This window comes from Amblyomma maculatum, chromosome 9, assembly GCF_055883805.1.
Source record: "Amblyomma maculatum isolate TAMU_Amacu chromosome 9, ASM5588380v1, whole genome shotgun sequence".
NCBI lineage: Eukaryota > Metazoa > Arthropoda > Arachnida > Ixodida > Ixodidae > Amblyomma > Amblyomma maculatum.
The window spans coordinates 19,785,887-19,798,245 of record NC_139352.1 but is presented as its reverse complement, the minus strand read 5'-3'; the positions used below and the strand labels follow the sequence as shown (position 1 = coordinate 19,798,245).

Here is a 12,359-nt window from a genome sequence, read left to right as displayed (position 1 = left end):
TTTCGTCTATGTATGTTGCAGTGTTTGACTACATGTAGCATTTACTGTGCGAGTTGTTTCCTGTGCGCACTATGGTTGATATTATTTCTAGTGCTCGCGTCGGTCAATCGCACGCGAGAGAGTCAATTCTGGGAGCCGTCGGAAGTTTAGCGGCCCGTTCCTGATGTCCAAGCGCACACCCTAAAGCGCCAGAGAAGCCATCTCGTGCGAGAGCCAGTGGGCCATGCGAGAGCGGGCTTACTTGAAAGCTAAACGCAACTAATACAAACGTCCACTCCACTTTTATGTCGGCCATGACTCCTTCGGTTATTTTGCCCAGTGCACTAATTAAGTATGCAGCGCACTGCAGCTCTGCGCCACGCAATCTGCTGTAGAATGCTTCTGCCAGCCAAACCGCGGAGTCTTCGCAGCTCAAATTTCACGCAGAAATGGCATATTGTCATTATTTATTTATTTATTTATTTATTTATTTATTTATTTATTTATTTATTTATTTATTTATTTATTTATTTATTTATTTATTGATACTGCAATCCCAGTGTTGGGATTTTAGCAGGGTGGGAATACAAACTATGTAGTATAACAAAACAGGCAAAAAAATAAACAATAATTACAGTGCAAGTTGAAGCTCTTCTGAACAATTAATAATAAAACCAAACATATACAACACAGCAGTGAAATAACAAAAGCAATAAAAAGAAACTAGGTTATATGTTGCGAGAACAAAGTCAGTGATGGCTGCAGCACTTCATTGTTAGTGAGGTTATTCCAATCGGAAATAGTTCGTGGAAGGAATGAGTATTTAAAGCAGTTATTTCGAACGCGAAAAGGAGTTAAAGTTAGCTGGTGTCGTTGTCGGGTTACGTATCCGGACGAAAAAACAAGCAAATCGGTATTTTTTATTACCAAATTTGTTTGGGGTACTTGCCTGATTCAATAAGAAGAATTAAGCCAGATGCTCGTGCCGTAATCGGCGGCGGTAGAGCAAGACAAGCCGCTGCCCAACGCTGCCACCGGAGGCGCCATCTTTTTCTGTTTCCCCCAACTCTTTAACAGCAGATTCATTCATTCATAAACCTTTATTCATGGGGATGACCTGAGGCCTAGAGGGGAAGGGGGTGGGTTAGGTGAGGTTGAGGGCGCCAGACTCCGACATGAAGTCTAGCTGGGCACGATTGCGCTTGGCGTGGTATTGGGGCGCTGTCCAGTCTTCGTAACTCTGAATGTGGTGAGCAGATGTGTAGCGTGCCCGGAGGCTAGCCGTGCCAGGACAGGTCCGATCAAGTGCTGCAGGCCAACGGAGTCAGGAAGGCAGTTGGGGCAGCTGATCTTGGTTCGGCGCCATTGACTCAGGATGTCCGGTGTGTACGCTGCACCGGCTCGTGCCTTGCGAGTTAGAACTTGGGCAGGACGAGAGAGGCCGGTGGGGATCGGAGGAGTAATATCGGGGACAAGGTTCCGCGACAAACCCCTCCGCTCATGTTTAAGCCGCGTAATTACAGAGTCCGCGGTATGATGAAGGAGACGGGAGAACTGTAAGGGTGGTCCGAGTTGACGGGCCACATCAAGACTGCTGGCGGTCTTCCTCTAGCTGCGCGCCAGCGGCCTCGTGGGCCGTTCTGTTCCCAGTTCCTTGTGTGTGATGTCCAGCCCAGTAAAAAAAAAAAAAAAAATCAGTGGATCCAATTGGGAAGACAAGTCAGGTTGAATCGGTTCTGCCAATCCCAAATGGTTTGTCCAATGGGTACTGTCCAACCCAACTGGTTTCTTCACTCCCAATTGGGAAGCCCAATAGGTTTCTTCAATCGCAATTGGGGTGCCCAGTCTCAATTGGGAGTGAAGAAACCAACGGGGCATCCCAATTGGGATTGAAGAAACCCATTGGGCTAATTAGGAAGCCCAATGCGTTATTTCAATCCCAATTGGGATTCCTTCACTGCCAATTGGGACGCCCAATTTAAACCAAAAGGGCTTCCAACTGGGCTTCCCATTGGTTCTAATTGGTCCTAGGACACACTCCCAGTTGGGAAAGCCAAGTCAGTGATATCCTTGACTGAGATGTGCACATATATACATACCTCTATAAAGAGACAACAGTGAAAAATTTAAGTTCTTATAAAAAGTATACGCCGCTTAATCTTATATTTATTGATTTTATCATGTCCACTGTAAGTACAGGCATAATTAAATAAGTTAACTCTGAATAACAGATTTATCACTGGTCCCAGCAGCGCTGTTCAAAGAATGGAGTATATAAGTCTGCAAAGTATCCTGTGGATATATACATTGAATCTGTGTTAGTTCTGTGTTTGTGATGTATGCTTGTCTTTCGTGATTTCTGTAAAAACTTGTAATTTCATTACACTTGTATAAAAGTCGGCTCCCCTGTAAGTTCTGGGCAGAAAAAATTGAAAATTCATCTCCATTTTTTTTTTTTTCAGCTATGTGAGCTCAAACCATTTGGGCTCAATGGGTATGCCATTTGAGTTCAATTGGTGAACCATTTGGTCTTCATGGGTGACCAATTGTTTCCCATTGGAAGCACCATTTCATATCAAATGGTCAGGCCCAATGGGTGGCAAAAACACAGTTGGTTTTTGACCAATTCATTTCAATTGGGAAATTCCCAATTGGACCCATTGAACTTTTTTTGACTGGGAGGTGTCCAATCAATTGTACCGAGGCTTGTGAGGTCTCGCGCAGGTAGCGACAGCGCTGTTTGATGCGGTGTTGTACTGGGGTATTGTAAGAACGGGCTTACAGCGTTTTTATATCCTCTTGACTGTCGGTGTAAATGTGCATGAAACGATCTGTTCCTTTGGTGCAGTGTTGAAGGGCCTCGTCGATGGCTGTTAATTCGAGTTCAGTTGGGGACCAGTACCTGCGACCACTGAGGTTAGTAGCGTGCAGCTGTGAACCCTCCCGGTAGTAAGCGGTGGTTGCAAACGTGATGCCGGTGTCATCGTCATGATATAGGGCGGAGACCGATGTGCTGGTCTTGTGTATCAATTATGTGGCGTTGTGAGTGATCTCTTCCTGGCCTTTTGGTGTTGGTTGGAAGGGGTTTTGGATCCGTTACCAATGTTTCTGTCCATGGTGCTGTAAGGTGGTTCAATATGGGCAAGTGTAGGTTTGCTTCGTCAAAGATTCGAGTGAGGAGGCGATGCCCGTTGGGATGCACTTATGCGTAGCAATAAGTGTATCCACTGGTGGGAGTTGAGCGAAGCTGTGAAGCTCCGTGATGGGCGTGTGTACGGGTAGACCAGTTATAACCTCAAGGTAGAGTTATAAAGTAAGCCAAGTGTCTTGTAATTGGCTGCGGTCAAGTCAAAGTAAGGGGCGTACGTCGTAGCGGAGCTTAGCGAGCAGAATAGCGACGGTGAGGCGACGCGCTACCTCCGTCCCTGCGCCTTCACTCTTGCTGCTGAGCCGTTTGATTAAGTGGAGCGTTGGCTTCCATTGATATTTTAGCTGTTGGATCTAATCTTAAGCAGTACCATGTTGATTGATGGGAATGCCAAGTATCCGGAGATGACCTTCCGGGGGTTGTTCGATGTTTTGACCGCCGAAGTGAAGGTTGACGTCCACGCCGCGAGGCGGTGGATGTATGACAAGAAATTTAGTTTTCTTTTTTTTTTTTTTTCCGGGGATGGACGCATGCCTGTAGAATGAAGTTAAATGTCGATTGTGCTAGTTGCAGCGTCTCCGTTTGTTCTCGAGCCGTATTACTGTCCCATATTCAGTTTGTTCCACGGCTTTCGGAAGAGTGCGGGCAACCCGTACCAGCTAGCTCTCCATCACACCAGCGCGTGTGCCACATGGGTTCTGAATCGCATCAGTAACCACTCCTACGCTAAATTAAGCCTCGTTTCTCTTGCTCGTTTCCGAGGCGGTTTGTCATTTGTCCTTGCATTGTTTATTTTAGCTATCTCTGCGTTCCCGAGTTGAAATGTCTATACAACAAACATAATAGCTTCAATCACCTTCAATTAGCGTTCCCTATAGACAGGTGTGCACAGTACATCTGAACCCTCTAGCGCGATGCCACATATATGACTTCGTACTGACACGGAGTAAGCCGGTAAGATCTGGACAAAAGTCGCCAAGAAAGGACCACAGAGTGACAGCGTGCCCGGGAAGGACAGCATCTCAAACTAAGCTGCCCTACCGAAGAACTTCAGTTTACTCGCATCGAGGAGACACGCGCTCGCGATCATGAAGACAGAGCGAAGACACTTTGTCATTACTCGATTTTTATCTTCGTTCTGCGCTGTCACAAGCGCATGTCTCTTTGAGGCGAGAAAATTACACTACCGATGCTTTTTACACTACAATGCGCTAAGACCAGTTGGGGATCTAGCCTACGAGGTCGTTCCTGATGCCATCGCTTTCAAAAGTCGCGACGCTCCGCGCTCCCGAGGGTCCACGTGGCCTGCCTGAAACCTTATTACTACACTCTTAATCTGGTTCCGCATACATTCCGCTTATAAGTGGAACTTTTAAAAAAGTTCCACTTAATATGCAGAATTTTTTTGAAAGTTTCACTTATAACTGGAACCTATGTGGAACGAGATTAAGAGTGTACAGATAGATTTTCTGTGCACCGAGCTACTACCCTCCCTAATATATATATTTTTTCTTCGACTTTTCCAGTCGGCACGATGCTTATTTTGCCCGGCCAGATATCAATCGATACGGTGCATTCCTCGTCTTCGCCCTATGCCGATCGCGAGCGTGTCTCTCCTCGAGGCAAGAAGACTGAAGTTCTTCGGTTTGGCAGCTGACGTTGATCCGCTGGCCTTCCCAAAGCCGCTACCACTCTGTAGTCCTTGGTGAACTTTGTCGAGACCTTATCACGTGACAATACAATAAACATGCGCCGAAGAATTGCAAATAAATCCGACGCAATGTAGTAAGGTACAAAAGTACGAATTGAGGAAGATATTTGAGCATGATGCGATCAGTCTACTATATGAACGTCCAGTGTGGCCGACGCTCGCGTGCTCCGTAGATATTCGCCATCAGGGCAGCTCGACGTTGCGTCCAGGTCTGCTCCAGGCCATGGCCCAGGCAAATGGGGACGCCTTGCGTCTGCAGTCCTTCGGAGAGGCGTCGTACTCGATGTCGTCCATGACCCAGCCCAGGCGCTTACCACTGTAGGCTTTGAGCGAGATCCTCATCTGAAGTGTTAAAACAGTTGGGTAAAGACATTTAGGAGTGATTAGATGTGGTAATGCGAACGCATGAGCAAGACTGCAAATGCCACGGGAGCCTCTTCACTCAAAGGACGCACACGTTTCTTCAAAACATCACACATCTCGACCATGCTTTGTGGATTTGACGCGCCGCAGCGCGCGGAAGAAGCGCCATGGCCTGCAGAGAACGTGGGGAAGAGGCCCGCTAGGAGATCCGAGTCAACCGGCTTCTCCCAGCTACGCGCCGCTCGTTCGTCAGACACACGAGGCTCCACATGCCCTCGCATGCATCTTTTTAGGGGCTGCATCTTTCCCTTTCCATATGCTCCCGCTCTCTTTATACTGCTGCCGACGAACAGCTGGGTAATTGGCACCTTGAAACTGGCAGAAGATCTTTCATCAATGGGCTCATATAGCTCTCAGAAGCTCTCGCTTCAATAGACTAAATTAAAGCAACAATGCGGGATATGGAACATGCTATAGAGGAGAATCCCAAGGTAAATTTTCAGCTTATCTAAGCTGAATGGAATCGAGAGATTTTTAAAACGTACTCTAAAGCTGCGATCTATCTCTTCGCTGAAACGCTTTGCATGAAGGACTGGCGTAGCATATTTCACAAAAACTATACTGCTATATAAGCGCGCGTAAAACTGTCTTCTTGTCATCCAGGTCACGATGAAGTAACACCTATAGCCTGCTTTATATGTTAGAGCATAAGGGCTGCAGTGAGCCTTACGATACGTGAATGGTGGTGTCCGGTGTTGCACCAAAGTTTGCGAAATATGAAACTTATTTGGCGTGTTGGAACCAGATAGTAAAAAAATTTATCAAATATGTTAATGCATATGAAGTGAAAGGTAATTGCATTGTAATTAAAAAGGTAAGGATCTCATTTTCTGAAACAATGCCTTCTCTCGGAGAGCATGCTCAGAGCTACACAGGTTCACTCGTAAGCAATTGTAAAGAACGTGGTGCAGGTACGGAGACAGGGGAGAGGTTTTTCTCTTATGCAGCATGTTGCACAATTACATCTGTGCCGTACAATGCTTTTCCAAGTTAAACCGCGGAATTATTGCAGCTCAGGTTTCGCACGAAAATGACATTTGGTCGTAATCATCACCAGCCGGGCTATACCCACTGCAGGGCGAAGGCCTCTCCCATTTTCCTGCAATTAATCCGGTCCGGTGCTATCCAATTGACACCTGCGTACTTCTTAACCTTATTCACCCACCTAATTTTCTGCCACCTCCTGCTACGCTTTCCTTATTTCCCTTGGAATCCGTTTACTTTTAAGACCATCGGTTATCCTATCTTCGCGCTACATGTCTTGCTCATGCCCACTTCTTTTTAATTTAGACTAGAATGTCAGTCTTCCTATTTCTTAACGTTACACGCACAATTTCCCGTTCCATAGCCCTCTGTGCTGTCCTCAACTTAAGTAGAACTCTTTCCGTGAACCTCAATGTTTCAGCCCCCTAGGTGAGTAGCGGTAGGATGCAACAGTTATACACCTTCCTCTTTAGCGATACCGATAAGCTGCTACTGATAACGTGTGATATTTACCTTCCGTGGTCCGAATCTGCGGTTACTACCTGTCCTAAGTAGACATATTCGCCTACCACTTCCAGGCTTTCCTATCTATTGTAAACAGCTTTCTTTTCCCAGGCTGTTCAACATTACCTTAGTCTTCTGAATATTAATCTTTAGGCCTATCTTTCTGGTTTCTTGTCTAGTTAATAATTCACTAGTTGCAGTTGTTTCCCTGACTGACTTAACAAGGCAATGCCATCGACGAATTGCGATTACTGAGATATTGTCCATCGATCCTGATGCCTAACTGCTCCCATTCCATGTCTTTGAATACACCCTCTAAGCAAGCTGTAAATAGTACTTGAGAGATGGTGTCTCCTTGCCTAACACGTTTCTTAATTGGAATTTTACCACTTTCTTTGTGCAGAAGTATGATTGTTGTGCAGCCACTATAGATATCTTCCAGTACTTTCACATATGGCTCACCTACACCTCGATCTCGCAATGCTTGCATGACTGCTGAGGTTTCGACCAAGTCAAATGCTTTCTCTTGGTCAATGAATTCTATGCATAGCGGCTGGTTATATTCCGAGCACTTTTCTATCACCTGGTCGATAGTGTGGATATTATCGATAGTAGAGTACCCTTTCCGAAATCCTGCTTGATCCCTTGGTTGATTAAAATCTAATGTTCTCCTGATCCTGTTAGCGATTACCTTAGTAGATATCTTGTCTTTTGTTTGAGACGCTGCCTCATTTGTTTGGGTTACTGCCTCATTCGATCAGAAGTCGGATGCTCGCATCGTCTGTAAAGGCCAGAAGTCGGATGTTCGCATCGTCTGTAGCGGCGGCGAAGCAAAACAAGCTGCTGTCCCAGATTTTTCACCGGTGGCGCAACCTCGTTGCGTTCCGATCTCGAAAACATTTATTACGATACACAAACAAAACTTTTCAAATTTGATTCAGTATTGGCCAGATGCTGATTATTATTGATGATGTAGTTGATAAAGCTCTTCAAACCTTCTGCTAAACGACTTTGCCCGCCTACCTTCCTTCGCCGATTCTCTATGGCAGTGCGGCGGCTCCAAAGAAATTTAAAAGGCACCACCAAAAGGCGAAACGGAAGAGGCCAGTATTTTAAAAAACCGGTTACGACAATCATTTTATTTCAGTTCGGCAGAATGCTCGATTTCTCTTTTTAAATCTTCATAAATTTTAGCTCTTACACCGTGCATACAAATGGTCGTATATCGACGTCGTATTCATACAAGCTCACCTTTCTTTTGACTGTGGAATTATCGTCGTAAGTGGACACCTTCCACGTAGAGTAGGTGTCTTTGTTCACAGAAGACACCATCTCCGTCCCGAGAATTTTCGGGTCATATGACCGGCAATACTGGTAGGAGAAAAAGGGGAAAAAATGTAATTCGCTTTGATAGCCTTCCGATTCTCGCCAAATACGTTGCCCAGCCATATATGTCTTATGACAGTGCTAAATTCTCTGGACTGTTTACTTTCTGTGTAGTAGTATATAACGTTTATTTAACTGTTTAGGGATCGTTATTTCAAACCCTGCGAAAGATACGCCGGTGCGGTCTGCCCAGGTCGATTTTGATGAAACGATTAGTTAACTATAACTAATAAACTTTTTTAGTTTTTATTTGAAGGGAAAACGGTAATTAAAGCTTTAGGGCTGTTAACATGGGAACTGAGTCCAGGTTTTAAATTTTCTTCAATCAGCAATGGATTTCGAAACATTTAACGTCAAAGATACACATGTTTTAGCTCGTGATGGCGTCTCGCAATGCACCTATCTTCCCGTCCTTGATTCCTGTCCCTACGGGGATGGGACATCGAGGGCGGCGCTGGTATCGAGGCACCCTAGATGGGACGGCAGGTCAGCGCCGCTTGCGGCGGGGGCTAGCCAGCCACCGAATTTTTATCTGTTGTAGACCGTCATTGCATCCGCCACCGCTTAGGTGGTGGACGACGGCTATTGAGGCGCGTCTTTCTCTCCCTCTTCTTTTTCATTTTTCTCTACTTTCTCTCTTCTGTCTGCACGAGGTAGCGAAGGTGGCTCAGCTACAGCGCCAGTAGCAGGCTCGTGCATTTTCTTTTCCTTCTTCCTACAGCCACAACAACAACTTCAATATCTCGACTTAGGTTTTACACCATGGCATCGCGTTCACCGAACCTTTTCCTTTTCCCTGACTGCGGAACTGCTGATCGCATCCCTGTGTCTCTCTGTACCTGCCGTAGTGACTTCTTCCAGATCGACCCCTCCTTCTGCCATGATATGTCCACGGATTTACCACCTGACCAAGCCGGCGCATTCTTCGACTTTTTGGTTTCGTACAGGGTCAAGCATTCGTCGTCACCCATCACATCAATACTGGTGATTCAAGCCCCATGCACCAGCGGCTTTATCATGTATTTCTTGTTGATTTCGGCGTCATTCAGAAGGAGATCAACGAGAGGATGGCGAGCAACATTATCGAGCCTTCCTGCAGTCCCGGCTTGCCTTGTTCTAGACAAAAGGAAGACCATAGTTGGAGATTCTGTGTCGATTACCGCCACTAAAATTTAGGAAAGGCTTAATCCGGTTACGCTAATGGCAGCGTGCTGAGATTTATTGCTTTGGCTCATTAGGTCAAGTCATGGTCAAAGGTCAGGCCATGTTGAGTCATTGGTCAGTCATAGGCGAAGATACCCCGGCCTTATTATTCACGCGAGTCTATGTAGTTGTGACGTCATGGAACAGCTTAGCCAATGAGAGCGACGGCACATGACGTTATGGTGCCCAGTTCTCATATCGCCCTTTTATGTGGAAGGAGTTGCCGGAGCTCGATCATGCCATCTGCTCTCGTGTCGCCTCACAACCTGCCAACAAGACAGTGCCGTCACCTGGCACTGGTGTACACGTAGTGCCTGTTTTGACCAGCGGCGGCGTGGTAATCATTTCTAGTGCAAACGCTGCGCACAAACTCGTAACAGCATAAAAAAAAAGGGGCACCTTGTCGGCGCCGACTCGCCAGGATTGGCAACTTTCCGAAGATTGGCGGAGGGTGCCCGATGACCAACGCGATTGAGACAGCCGATGCAAGTGCGCTGGAGAGCAGATGACCAGTGTCTAGGCGGGAGCTGACGCCGAAATGAAATAAGGCAGACGCTCGCGCACAGCGAGAAAACGTCGGCGGCGGCAGCGCGTCGATCATTTAACGCTCTCTACTGCCCTTTACTCTTTGCTCGAAGGAATGTTTTTTGTCGCCATATTGAATTTCAGCGCGCCATTCCTCGAAAACGCAAACTCCTCCCCCCTCCTCTTACTTTGCCGGCCCTCCGTAAAGGGGTTATTGTTATGGCTGTAGGAAGAAAGAAAAGAAAATGCACGGGCCTGCTACTGGCTCTGTAGCTGAGCCACCTGCGCTGCCTCGTGCAGACAGAAGAGAAAATAGACAAGAAAGAAAAAAGAACAGGGAGAGATAGACGCGCGCCACAACAACAGCCGTCGTCCACCCCCACCGAAGCGGTGGCGGGTGCAATAACGGCCTACAACAGACAAAAATTCAGTGGCAGGCCAGACCCCGCCGCAAGCGGCGGTGACCCACCTGTCCCAGGCCCATCAGGGGAAGTCCGTAAAGGGGAGCGTTTGTTCGGATTTTTACAGCCCGTATCCGACCCCTTCCACTGACGTCAACTGGGCGTTCTGGACGCGCTCTCTCATTGGGTGCTCTCAAGTGAAGCGGGAAGGACGGGGCGCGGGAGGGCTCCATCGTCACCTGTTCTGTATATTTTTTTGCGCAGCGGTATGTGTTTAGGTGACGGGATAAAATATATAATAGACATGCCATTTTTTCACCACCGATATCTTGGCTATTAGTGAAGCTAGCTATACATAAATTTGCTTGCGAAGAGGGCTGATGAAATCCTGAAATTTCGCGCTCGTTTTATAGCTTTAGTATCTTTCCACGGTTCCTTTAACTATAAGAAACTGGTATAGGAAGCAAACCATGTCGTAGCCCTTTGCGCTGTCCATGCTGCTGCAGGGCTCTCCGGCAGTCCACGACTGCGGAACGTCGAAGCGCAAGTACCGCGCGGTGAACGAGATCAGCAGGGTCAGGTTCTCAGGCAGGTTTGCAAGGGAGGCCATGGCTAGTGACTCGTTCTGCGCATGTCCGCGAGGGGAACGTCGTCAACCACATATAAATGCGCACGACAGAGAACGGAGACTGAGCACTGCCTTCCTACATAGTCATGAAGATTTTTCTTGAGCCTTTTATTTCCTACGATAACTCTGTGGGACATCTCGGAATCACTGGTTAGTTGTGGAAAACTTCCAACTTCGCCTGCTGACTTATGATTTGAATAATAGAGATTTCTGTTTTTTTAGCCCACACCCCGTGCATATAGCCTGCATGGCTCAATTCGGCTAAAAAAATACCATTGTCGCGGGTACGACTAACAAACACTTCAATGGACCCTATTGATCCTATAGCGACCGGTATTGACCGATTGCCATGTTGATCCTCATATAATGCCGTGCACCTGCTCTCAATGACGAGAATGGCTTGATCCATCCAACTGCTGTTTTTTGTCGTCTCTCTCGTGTTACAATTATTTCCAAGGGGATTAACCGTGACGCCATGAGACTAAATCGACGCAATTAGATAGACGCGGCCCTTTTGACGCGCATTCGCCGCTGCGTTGTTGAGTTGTATCCCACTCTTGCCCGCATCACAACGCCGCGTGGTCCACCTGTAATGCGTTAGCGTTAGTCCTAAAAAGGCAAGTGCGTTGTGAAAGTTCTCCAGGCACATTGCGACAGTTACTCTACACGCATGTGTGTTCAGCTATACGTTCCAGTCTGCGAGAAGCACATGTCATATGTGTTACGAAAGGTAGGTGCGCATAAGGTAGCTCTCTACAATATATCCTTACTTTAGCGACAAATCGAATGAACAGTACATTCTTGCAACCTTTTGGATGCCAGTAGGTCCTCGCAAAGCCGGTCAGTGCGCCGGTACCGGAAGCACGTGGAAGTTTTATGGTAGAAAAAGAAAAGATAGTCCGTGTGCTGTGCGATGTCAGCGCACGTTAAAGATCCTCATGTGGTCGAAATTACTCCGTAACCCTCCACTACGGCTCCTCTTTCTCTCTTTCCACTTTCACTCCCACCTTCTTCCCTTCCCTAATGGCCGGTTCAGGTGTCCACAGAGCAAACGTGACAGACACAGCGCCTTACCCTTCCTGTGAACCAATTATTATATTATTATTATTATTATTATTATTATTATTATTATTATTATTATTATTATTATTATTATTATTATTATTATTATCGCGTAGAACAGTACTAAACGAGATTTGTTACAGTATGAAAGTCTCCAAAACCAAACATCTGCAGTTCACACTTCCGCATGACCCGCAGATTGAACATTACCGCGGACTGAGTACCGGAAATTGTGGTACATGAGGCTCAATGGAAGAGCGCTCACAAAAAATGTTCAAAATTAAGACAAAGCGTCCCTCAACTGCATGGCCAAGCTTTGAAAAGTCTATAATCTTCTGACTCGCTGTTTCAATAAGTTCTTTTTCGTCCTCCTCACACTCCTCACCTTATCATGTATGTAGACCG

The 12,359-nt window shown here is 46.5% G+C and overlaps 1 protein-coding gene across 3 annotated transcripts in view; it reads right to left on the bottom strand.

Annotated features, from left to right (window-relative positions):
• Positions 1 to 4,863: 4,863 nt before the first annotated feature.
• The window catches only part of LOC146178528 (uncharacterized), a 34,571-nt gene continuing 27,075 nt past the window's right edge, over positions 4,864 to 12,359 (bottom strand). For all 3 annotated transcript variants that reach the window (XM_084579775.1, XM_084579774.1, XM_084579776.1), the window contains exons 8-10: positions 10,734 to 10,889; positions 8,001 to 8,120; positions 4,864 to 5,180 (exon numbers count right to left, since the gene is read on the bottom strand). In XM_084579775.1, coding sequence (XP_084435901.1) covers positions 5,022 to 5,180; positions 8,001 to 8,120; positions 10,734 to 10,889 — 435 coding nt within the window. In that variant the 3' untranslated portion in view covers positions 4,864 to 5,021. The remainder of the gene's footprint in view (positions 5,181 to 8,000; positions 8,121 to 10,733; positions 10,890 to 12,359) is intronic.